This window comes from Pelmatolapia mariae, linkage group LG3_W (assembly GCF_036321145.2).
Source record: "Pelmatolapia mariae isolate MD_Pm_ZW linkage group LG3_W, Pm_UMD_F_2, whole genome shotgun sequence".
Classification (NCBI taxonomy): domain Eukaryota; kingdom Metazoa; phylum Chordata; class Actinopteri; order Cichliformes; family Cichlidae; genus Pelmatolapia; species Pelmatolapia mariae.
In genome coordinates, this window is record NC_086229.1 from 78,554,595 (window position 1) to 78,566,844 (window position 12,250).

Consider the following 12,250-nt stretch of genomic DNA (forward strand, 5'->3'; position numbering starts at 1 on the left):
AAAGTCAGTCGTCAATCCAGCGCTGTCGAGCGGCAACAACGTGTCACCCAGAAGCCTCGTTTAATCACATCCTGGCTGTTGTTCGGGGTGAAGTTATAACCTGAATTAACAGATTTGGATCTTTTTCCTCAGCTCTCCTGTGCCCTTTCTTTTTTAAGGTCACCAGCTCGGGCATCCTTTGTGTCTTTTTTGCACGACCTAACCCGATAAGACTCAGAAGGTCAAGAGGAGACAAAAAAAAAAAAGGAGTCGAGCATTGTTAATCCTCCGTCTAGCGCTCAAAACACCCCTCCATCTCCATCTCATCTCCATTATGTGGAAATAATATGATAGAGAGCCGGAGGTCGACAGACTACCTCCTTGAGATGAATAAGACAAATCATCTTTTCATTACGGCGCCGAAAAAGAGAGAGAGAGGGGCAGTGAGCAAAGAAGGAAATGAGACAGAACAGGATATGAAGACGGATGGTTCAGTCGCACGAGGGAAGGGGAGGGAGACGTCAGCCTGCAGGTCAGCGGACACTGGCTTTAATCATTGCAATGCGGCGGCGATACAGTGCAGGACAACACAAAAAGAGGCGACTTCATGGTTTAAAATGTGTTAGTCGATTTTATTTTTGTCTTTGTACAACGAGGAAAAAAGACAGACCCATAATATCAAGAACAAAAAGTGCATGCATGTTTAAAAAAAATAAATAAATAAAAAATGAAAAAGGTGACACATCTGCATGGCTCTCCACTCGGGGGAGGGATGGGACTTTTGCTTTCTGGTTTTAGTCACGGTCTAAAGACTGAAAGATGACGTCACACCGACAACATCAGGGATGACATTGCGCAAGTAGGCAAACAAACTTTAACGCCTACGACTGGTGGAATTACCCTTTAAAATGTGTTTAAACCACCACATAAATCAGCTGTTACGTGGTAATCGTAGAAAAAGTAAAAATTTACAACCTTTACTGTGTATTTCTGTTTAAGATCTTCTAGGAATAACCTTTGAAGTTCATCTTCATCAGAAGGTAGCGAGCGTGTTCTCTGCCTCTGCAGCGACCCTTGGAAACTACTCTAAATGTCATCAAACTACATCTTTATCGTTGCACACTGAGGTGTCAGACGTTGTCATTAAAGGTACAGGGGAGCTTATAAAATGTCTTTATGGGGTAAAAACTGAGTTAAAGCATTAAAAAGAATAACTTAACACATCCTTCAGTAGTTCAGCTTCTCCCCGGGTTGTAGGGAAGTATGATTAAACTTTCGGTGCAGTCAGTGATGCTGACTAGGTGGGAAACCTTTGACTTGGGCGAGACCAATACTGGAGTTTTGGGGCAGATGCATATTTTTGAAGTAAAAAATAAGTTAGCGTTAGTTTACGGGCCAATCCAGCAGTAAATTCTGAAACTAGCAAAAAGCTTAAACTGCGTCCACAAAGGACGCAACCGGCTCATCACTTTGAAGCTGATCATTGGTCACAAGCAGTAATTTCAGGATATGGTTACCCGGGTAACCCCCTAATGTCTTTACTACCAGGAAGTACGTCAGTCATAGGTATTCTTTATTCTCATTGGTAGTTGTTTCAGTTGCTCACCTGGATGTTTTGCCTGTAATCTCCTGAAGTTGCCAAGTAGCATTCACTTTCTACAGTTTTTGGTCGCCAAGTCGCTGCTAATTCCTTCCAGTCTGCACACAACTCAACTGGATCGATCGCTCGTCTCTGAACCTCTACTCTACTGTCACGCTGCTCTGCTACATGAGCTGCAGATGCTGCTGAGATTGTTGTAAATACTAAGTCGCTGCCACCTGCATCATCTTTAATACAATTTAGAAAAGACGAAAGAAATCCAGACTATAAATGAAACATCTCTGATACAAGCATTGTTGCTATAGGACTACATCAGTTGCTAAAAATCAGCCAATCAATACAACAGTTTTAACCAAAGGGAAAAACGTCTTAATAACATCTTCCTGGGGCGTCCACACAGGAAGTGACTAAAAGTGACGTGGAGATGAGAGACGACTGAAAGTCGAAGACACATTGAAAAGTTGGCGGGTCCTGAGTTAAACTTTTCTCCGCCTGGACATTAGCGAGAGAAGCGACTACCAATGAGAGCACAGGAAAATGCTGACTGACATTAGATAAGTTAGTAAAAACATACAACAGGGTTACCTAAGCAACAGGAGCCTGGAACGGCTGCTCATGACCAACTGTTGTGGCGAGCACTTCCTGTGACACTGCTTAACCTTCATGTAAGCACTTTTTTCTATGCTTAAGTGCTTTTGACATTATTTAAGGGGAACTCGGGGTTCAGCATCCTGTCCAAGGATACTTTCACATCCAGACCAGTAGAGCTGGGGATAGAACCGCCAACCATCTGATTGGTACATGACCAGGATCACCATTACAGAATCACGATGGGAAAGCGTTACATTTACATTTTTAAAATATTGTATTTGATGACATAACAGCATCACATGAAACTCTGATATAACATCATATTTACGCTGATCTACGTTAGTGCGATGTTCCAGAGACGTCTTTGTCTGGTTTGGTGACCACAGAGCAAACCTGCCGAAATTATGGCGACAAGCAACATGATCCACTGTGTTTATAGGCTTTTTGCCCACTTCCTTAGAGGTTAAGAGCAAAGTTAGCATGGCCACAAAAGTGATAGGATAAAGAGTGAAAATGAGTACACACCTCATCTTGCATCAGCACATGGCACTAGGCCATCCACACGTACTCACTTTAAGAGGTTACATTCACAATAAGACCATTTCCTTAAAGATGTAACTCACTTGGTACACTGCTCTGCACCGTAAACGATTCTTGATACAGTAAACAGACTGAATCACAGCACCTACCATCTGACCTTCGCCTCGACACACCTGTGCGAGCACAAGCACGTTTAGAAACGAAAGGCACATCTCATTAGAAAGAGAAAATAAGGCTTACATCCTGGTGGACCTGCTGATAACATAATCCATAATGGATTAAACCATTTGTGCAGTATCTGCTCTCAGGATGGAATATAATAAAGGCAGCTCACGCTAAAATACGATAAATCCAGGCTAAATTAAAAAAAGGCTTCGATAAATTAAGTCAAGGCATGCTGCAGAACGAAGTCGATAAGGAAACAAACAGCCTCATAAAAATCAACAGTTCATATTGAGGCTCACTACATCACAGCGTCGCCCTTTTTACTTTAATGTGTTTACATAAGGTTTTAACTCAGAATGTGTTTCAGACAACATGTTCTCTACGCTAATATAACACAACACTGATATAAACTGTATTTTTGTTATTAAGGATACATTATAGCACAACTCGAGCGGCTCGAGTCTGAATATTTGAACCGATTTGCTCTTTGACCCGGAGTTCTTTATTAAAAGGGACGATCAGATTGACATGCACTGTGAGGACAGTTTATCATCCTGTTCATATGATTACAGGATGTGATAACCTTACTTTGGTCACGCCTGCTAATGTTCCCGTTTAGCGTCTGGCCATGATATACTCCTTCCTGTTTGGTAAATGATGACCTGAACTGGATCACAGACTGGCTCTACCTGTTCCTGGGATTTAGTTCTACAAATAAACCAACTGATGACGTGTTTAAAACCTCCTTGTGAAACTGTAATGCACAACCAGGACCAGCTGCTTTTTGAGGAGTACGACTGTAGTTTTTGGGAGGGACAGCGCTGGTCGAGCCTCCATCGTTACATCAAGCAGTTGCCCGGCTTTTTTTTTTTCATTTATTTTTGACACTACTGGGCAAGGCACTGCTGTCCAGCTACCATTTCAAGTAGACACACCTGAGCCATCTCTACTTGTAAAATCACCACCACCACCACCAGCAGCAGCAGCGCATCACTCCCTGTGGAGCGACAGGACAGGGGGACGATTCCCGGATCCATCTGTCCCTCCTGCACTGATGTTGAAAGTTCTTATTTGGGTTTAAAAAGTGTCCAGATGTTGCTCCTCTTCTCCTTTTTTAATAGCTGTAAGAAATATAAAAGAATATGTAAACAGCTCTGAAAAATTAAGACATGCGTGCAGCTGATGCAAACACACTTTACCTGGTTTTCTATCATTTCCCCTGCTCCACGCCGTCTGTCTGCTCCTGGTAAAAAGAAAAATACACAGACTAATTAACACATTGAATAAATAAAAATAATAAAAAATTATAAAATCCATCCAAGAAAGGTAAAAGTCAACATGAAAGCTGACAGAAAATGCAACAAACACGGATGCTAAACGTTTTCTAAGTCTTCAAATTGAACATCTCTGGACGTCTCTCTACCCTAAAACAAATTTGGTTAGGATGTCAGGTCAGTGAAGGGCTCGTACTAAAGCCTGAAGCAAAGACTCACATATTAAATAACCCAGGATCTGCCGGGGATTTTTACTATGACTAAAGGGTGAACTTTACAAATTTAAGGAACTCTGCATCAGAAAGTTTGACTAGAGTGAAACCACTCTACACCCTTTTGAAGTGCATCTTAAAAGGAATTAGAATTAGTCGAATCATTCATTAAATACATATTTTGAAGCCAAAAAAGTCAAGGAAATAGCTTAAACTGCCCCAGCTTGGGCCTGATCGCAGAAACCAAATGGGAAACCAGGGAAAATAATAGCTAACATAAAATAAATTGCAAGTTATTGGGTTCAAAGTCGTAGTGAAGAAATGTCACAGTCTGCTTACACTGTCAGGCACATACAGCCCACTTTGATCGCTGTGGGCTGTCTGTGGAAAGAAACCCATTAGCATTACTATTTGGGCCTACACTGTAAGAAATAAAAGAGTAAAATTACAGTAAATGTTCTGGGAATTCACTACCCACAATGTCCTGTCATTATAAAACACAGATGTTGTTTATTCACAGAAAATGTCCTATTTTATTTGAATATTATTTTTATTATTATTTTACACATTGTAAAAAAAAAAAGAAAAAAAAGAAACTAGATTTTTTTCATGTCACTTAATTGTTTATCTATTACTGGATCATGATGGTGTGGTGTGAACGACCTTTATCAGCAGGAAAAACTGTAAAATTTATGAAAATACAGTTAAATTTTAAAAATTTAAACCCTCTTTCATGTCCGGTGGGACAGAATGGAGTCTTTCCTGGGCCAATCCTGGCCCCGGGCCCTTATGTTTGACACCTTCTAGTTTAGTGCTTTGTGAAGTAGCCCTCATGTCTCATTCATCAGCATGTGCAGCCAGTTTTAAAGCATGATCGTACTCAAAGACTTCAAAACAAAAAAGTGTTAAGGACTCAGTGTGTAGCGAGTTCACTGATCCACTAGAAAACGTCTCTCCTTTTCATCTCTGGCGTTACCTCTGCAATGTGAGACTGATATTTCTGCACTTTTGTATCTGTGGCAACATTTCTCAGAGAGTGCATTGTGTGTATATGGCTGTAAATATACAGAACATATACGTAGCTTTCTTTTTTATATAGCAAATTGAGCCGAATGCCCCCTGTCAGAGCTGGTTACCTGTCCAGTTCTCATGGTCTGCTGCCAACCTTAATGCTACTGGAGTAAAGCACATCTCGTCAGGTTGCTGTTCATGCAATAAGAGCTTCCCTATAAGTGTTAATCTCCTAAAAGTAAAGCCGGAGACTGAACCTAAACAAAGCCAAATTAGGCACAAAAATCCAACCTGAATGTTTTGTTAAATTTCCCAAATTTTACTTCTTACTATGAATTATTAAGAGTGACCAAAGTGGCATCCACACAGGAAGCTACCGGCTGACGGCACATCACTTTGAAGCCGATCGTCGGTCACTAGCAGACAATCCAGTCTCTGGTTGCCTAGGTAACCCAGTAAAGTATTTACCACCCCTGTCATATGTCACTCAGCGGTATCTTTCACTCTCACTGGTTTTGTCAAACAAGCAAAAAAACAAAAACACAGCCATGTAAAACAGAGTCGCGTGATGATTAGGAAAAGCTGTTTACAGCTAGCATCCATGACAGAAGAAATGCTCACATCTGCGAATGAATATTAAATATGATGATCAAGGATTCACCTTGATGGCTAATTTTACAGCAGATAATTCCCACGGGAGCACCACCCACCCGGTTTCTCTAAAGACCTTTGCAGTTTGCTGCAAAGCGCCTGAAAGCACCTTTTCTTGTTGTTCACTGTTTGTTTTTGTTTGAAGAATATGAAAACACATTATCTGCGAGGAAATTTCTGTTATTTAACGGCAGCAACAGGACGACGCATCTTCCCGGCACGTTCCTGTAAACACTAAATTAGACATCGAGGAGAGACGAGCGGATGCTGCTCCCGATCACCTGGAGCACAGCATTTCATAATCGAGACTTCCTGTGATGTAAACAGAAGACAGCAGGCCGGAGGCTGGTCTTCTTTTTTTCTCCAGCTCTGTGTGATGAATTTTTTAAAGACTCGTTTATTTGTTTTTTCTTACAGCCACTGCAATAAACAGCATCAGTGAACAGAAACTAAAAACTACTGTCCATGAATGCAGCTTTTACTCCATCTCATATTTCTTATTGAAAATCCTAGAAGTAATATTTCTCTGTAGTGCCATGTGTTTATATTTACTCACTACAACACACTTCTACATTTGAGGTCAAATCTCCATCTGGACCTGAGTGTTGGCAGAGTTCTACCGTAAGTGTTGCAGGCATTTTACTGACTTGTTGCTTAAAAGCACAAAGTTTAGAGCCGAAATAACAGGTCGCATATAGTTTTGATGACTTGGTTACTTTGATGATCCGTCAGTACCTTCAGGCATTTTCTAAAGCTTTCCACAAGGGTCAGGAGTGTTCATGGGAATTTTTTACTGTTCTTCCAGAAGCACATTTGTGAGGTCAGACACTGATGTTGGAGGAAAAAGCCTGGCTCACAGTCTCTGCTCTAATTTACCCCAAAGGTGTTCGATTGGGATGAGGTCAGGACTCTGTGCAGGCCAGTCAAGGTCTTCTACACCAAATTCTCTTATCCATGTCTTTATGGACCTTTCTTTGGTGCACGGGTGTGCAGTGATGTTGGAACAGGAAAGGGTCATCCCCAAACTGTTCCCACAAAGTTGGGAGTGTGAAATTGTCCAAGATATCTCCCCACACCCAAGGAGCGAGGTGCTTGATTTTATAAATCTCTGGTCATGGAAGTGATTAAAACACCTAAATGCAATGATGTGGATGGTTGAGTAATATAGTGCATATTATAAAGAGAGGAATGTGAGATATGTGCACACATAAATATTTATGGATACATAAGAAACGGAGCTCTTCTGCAGGGAAGACAAAAGCAGAAACAGGTAACATTTTCATCACACACACACCTGAGGGGACTTGAATGTTGGTCGACTCTTCGGCTCCACCGCCGTGGGCGATGCGGGGACGCTCCCGTTAGAATCTAATATCAGCAGAGTTCGCCGCTCCCTGGCTGGTTTTTCACACTTTGTCACGCGGAACCTGCGAACGATAAAAGGGTTTGAATGTTTGTGCAGCCTGTGATCCAAATGAGCGAGCTAGTCCAGGCCGCAGAGCTGGCTCAAACCCCTGTTCTTAAGAAGCTGACATGACAATGACTAAATATATACAGTAGAGTGTATAAAGAATCATATCTTTACCTAAAAATAAAAGAGAATTTAGGTGGCACTTCATAAATATTATATTTACATGGTAAAAGACCAAGTTAAAAACAGAAAATGGTCTGTTAATGAATGATCCAGGACAGAAACTCAGGCCATCAGCCATTCTTAGACACACACGCACACACACACACACACACACACACACTCTTTCTCTACAACTCTTACTCACCTAAACATGACATCTCTCTCATCCGCCCACTCTAAAGCTTTAATTAAATCAGCAAATTAATATTTGTATCCAGGTCATGCTGACCCTCTGCATACGGCGCCATTCATCTAAGTGCGCAAATGAAAAGAAACCTCTTCGCATCCCAATCAGTTCTCAGCGGGACATTAAGGAAGGCTGCGTGATGGCGAAGAGGCTGCACACTTTCCCGGCCTTACTGGTGGATTGAGAAATGGTCTCTTTACTTTAAACTGGATCTAGGACACAGCGGGACTAGATTTATGATGGGAGTACACTGCCAGGATTTAATTCTCACTGTGGTGAATTCTTCTTATAATTACAGAAACTAAAAGTCTGGACATTGAACACAAACATAAGAAGAACCAGAAAAATTCCTGCACACTGCAGGATCATCGGGTTGATGATGAGGGTGTCCAAATTCCCTGAACAGACATTGTGAAAGATGGACATAGGTGAACCCAGTGGAGAAGTGCCTTAAAGCTGCATTCTTTGCCCTCATGACCAGTAGGGGGCGACCTGTCCTCCTCAACAGCCCTCGGCTCTCTTTCCGATTACATTTTGGGCTCAGTTGCCAGTTTCAGGTCAATACCAGAGCCAGAAAATAGGATTATATTCATTGGCTAACAACTTTTCAATCAAAAGTTGTTAGCCAATGAACATGCGGTGTCTATGGTTTCTCAGAGCTCAGTCGGAGCTGCTCCTTGCCATGTCCAGTTTCTAAACAACAAGCAGGCAACAGCGAAAATGCTTGATATTTTTACTTTTTTTTTTTTTTTTTTTTTAAATAGGACACTAACCAGTGACATCACTGTGATTCCACCGTTTTATCTGTCTATGGTACCCTCACATTTGTTGTAACATTGTCCGCTGGTTTAAGAAAGCGTTTTTGCTAACACCATTTTATTTGCAAAAAACAAATGTGATGAAGAGGGGCGGGTCGCTCGCTGGTTAATGACTTGTCAGCCACAACTCATTAGCCAATAAGCATGTGATATCAGAAACTCATTTTCTTATACACTTCTACAGGACCAGAACTCTTTTTGCAACCACAGCTATCGCCATCTGGTGGCTTTAAGAGAGAATGCAGGTACTTTAGGATTGGCTTTTCCAACCTGAAGCTAGGTCATGTTTTATACTGTCTGTGGCTGTGATGATTTTCTACAAGGGCACCAAATACACATGCTTTCTCCAAGCAGCTTGATGTCTATTAAATTGTAAGAATAGCTCCTGTCATCGATTAAAGCTTTAGAGTTAGGTGAACACTCACTAGTCAACATGACAGTCCTGGTGATATCCTGAATAAGATATTAGAAGTCTGCTTATTAATGTTCGTGTCTCAGTTTTGTGAGGACCTGTGCTGTTCACAGTGGCACGTGGAGCGGTCTGACCACAAGTTTCTGACCTCCCAGTGTGGTATCAAAGTGCATGAGATGCTTGTGCCTTTTAAATGAAGTGTGAATATTTTCGAGAGTTAATGTTTGATTGTTAGCGCCGTGTGTGTGTCTGTGTGCACTCAAGCCTGGTGTCCCTCTGGGGCAAACTGTGTGTCATTTTTCATTTACTTCTGCTAATTAAACCACCTCGTGGTGCGATTCTGAGAACATTTTAAAGGCAGGAAAATCATCAAAAGGCAGTAATACACCCAGTCTTGTCCTTCAGTTATGATTCAAACACACACACACACACACACACACACTTGCCCACCTGCCTACAGCCAGGACTGTGACCTCCACACAGTTACTGCGCCGCAGCTCTGCTTTGCGGGCTGATGGCTTCCTCATTAGCGGCCATTTCTTCTGGCTGCAGCGGGTGCAGATGTTCTTGTTGCCTCCCAGGCCCCCGATGGTGTGCAGGTGGTTACAGGTGTGCTTGGCTGCTCCCGGGGGCGCCCCCGGCGATACAGGTGTCATTGGAGGAGTGGGAGTGCCGGGGGAGGTGGGGGTGAGCGGAGGACTTGAAGATAAAGGAGGAGAAATGTGTGATCCTAGCAGCTCTTTCTTCAGATTACCACTTCATGAATTAATTATACAATATTAATATTGTGAAATGAACCAAGAAATCTTTTATAGGTCAACAACTGTAAATATCCAAAATGTGAAGTAAGAGGAAAAAAACCCAACACGAGCTAAAGCCTTCAGTCCATTTTACCCAGAGCATTTAAGCTCGCTGAATTCTGCAGTGCTTCCCTTATCGCAGCCCGCCGCTGCAGAAATGACACATCAATATTTCATACTTCAAAACAATTACTGACAAGCTCTTTGAGAACAATCACCCTCAGTGATTATCTTTAAAGTAAAAATGGAAGCAGTTTTCTGCAGCTGCAGGTGAAGTTTCAGACACACGATAAGTAAACAATTAGATAAGCCCGCAAATAGAAGCAACGCCGACACGAAGGGTGTCGCGTCACATGACGTTTGTCTCCACCTTTGAGGCCAGCTTCCTCCTCTGAGAGTTTCTTCTTCATTCACTCCCTGTGTGTTCTCACACCACTTTGCATTTAATCATTAGTTATTATTAATCTCTGGCTCTCTTCCACAGCGTGACTTTTGTCCTGCCTCCCTCCCCTCACACCCAGCCCGTCACATCAGATAGCTGCCCCTCCCTGAGCCTGGTTCTGCTAGAGGTTCCTTTTAAAAGTAGTTTTTCCTTTCAACTGTCACCAAGTGCTTGCTTATAGGAGGCCATCTTTGTTGAGGGAACAGCTGCATTCTTTTGCTTCAGCTCTTTGCAAGCCTCTGCACAGACAGCATGCTAACACTAAGCTAGCCAAGAACCCAGAGTGATGGTAAAGCCGAGCACATGCAGACCCCAGCCCAGCAGCCAGAGCCTGAGCTTCAACAGGTAACAAAGGCAGTGATGAAGCTTAAAGCCTCAGCTTCTAACTCTTCATGTTTCTATAGTAGAATCAATCGTCATCTTTGCTCTGTGCCGATACCTGTGCTCATGGCTCTGGTAGCTATGATAGCTGGGATAGGCTTCAGCCCCCCACGACCCTGATAAGGATAAACGGAAGAGAATGGATGGATGGATAAAAAAGGGCCTTTAGACGAGAGTTGTTATTGTTGATGTTGATATTGCACTATATAAATAAAATTAAATTGAATTTAATGAGCACTATGTACTTTTAAGCCTCAACAAATCTGGTTATTGGGACATTGAAAGCCTTTAATGCCTTTTAAAAATTATTCCAAGAAATGTGACAGCTCATAAACATATGCAGCCACTGCAGATGGAGTCATTGGCCAATAATAGGGTATGAAATGTGATTTTGGTCCACCGGAAGAACAAAGGACATGATGTTGGAGATAAAGTGACGAGAACAGGGACTGCTGTGGAAAGATGATGAGAGGGACTAAAGGACGGTAGAGAGGTGGTGGAGGACTGATGGCAGGAGAACGGAAGTTAAGCACTGAATCTGGAGAGGCAGATAGTGAGCCCTGGCGACACTACAGTCAGTCACTCTCCTCCTTGTAGCCTTTTCTCCATCCCTCTCTCCTGCTTCCTCCCTCTCTCCTTCTCCAAGTATCCAATAAATTACCCCCACCGATATCCTTTCTTCCCCTCCTATTCTGCCATCTCTAAGTGATCGACTGGCAGGCTGCCCATCCTGGCTGAGAGCGCGCGAGAGAAAGACAGATGTGGGACATAACAGCAGGAGAAACAACTACAGAGAGCCATCTGAACAAAATGAAAAAGTGAAAGGCAAACTAGGGGTGGAAATATGTGAAGGAAAACACTTGGAGAGAGAACTGAAGAAGTGAGACACATGAAAGTGACGCTGGGGATTGTGTGTGAATTCAGATTTTTCTAGTTTTTTTCCCTTTTATGTATTTATATTTTTTTACAGGACACTCGGTGTGACACAGCAGAATACCTCAGTACCTAATCCTTGGCAGATGCAACACGGCTACCATTTATCCACACTGTTTTCTCCCAACAAAAGAAAACATCTTTCCTCTCTTATCTCCTTTCCGCCCAGCACAATATGAAGCGGAGAGAGAAAGATGACAGCAGGAGAGAGAGAGATACAGAGAGGGGGGAAACATACTCCACTAACTCGATTTACTTAGACTCCTACTGTCACAAGCATCTCCTCCTCTAATCCATCTATCTGCCCAACTCCTTCTCCCCCTGTATTAGAGGCAAAGCACTACTACACTTGTTAATGTACACTCCTCTGCTCATGGCTCTGTATGGATGGATAGTGGGACGGTGAGCGTCGTTTCCCCTGCACTGATTTTCTCTGTTTGAGGTATGATTGCTCCAAGGAGTAAAGACATTAAGTTACAGGCTTGCATGCGACCTCACCAAAATAAGTCTGCTAGACTATAGAGGAGTATTAGGCCAAAGCCCATCATCCTGTGTTTGCTGGTTGGGGGAGTCCAGTTGTAACACTATCAGCGAGAGAGCTACTAGTGCTCTAGCCGTGGC

At 42.6% G+C, this 12,250-nt stretch overlaps 1 protein-coding gene across 1 annotated transcript in view; it reads right to left on the reverse strand.

The window, feature by feature from the left end:
* Window positions 1-590: 590 nt before the first annotated feature.
* The window catches only part of rell1 (RELT like 1), a 37,259-nt gene continuing 25,599 nt past the window's right edge, over window positions 591-12,250 (reverse strand). Inside the window, exons 5-8 of the mRNA XM_063469947.1 lie at window positions 9,524-9,772; window positions 7,318-7,450; window positions 4,075-4,118; window positions 591-3,996 (exon numbers count right to left, since the gene is read on the reverse strand). Of these exons, the coding sequence (XP_063326017.1) occupies window positions 4,086-4,118; window positions 7,318-7,450; window positions 9,524-9,772 (415 nt within the window). The 3' untranslated portion in view covers window positions 591-3,996; window positions 4,075-4,085. The remainder of the gene's footprint in view (window positions 3,997-4,074; window positions 4,119-7,317; window positions 7,451-9,523; window positions 9,773-12,250) is intronic.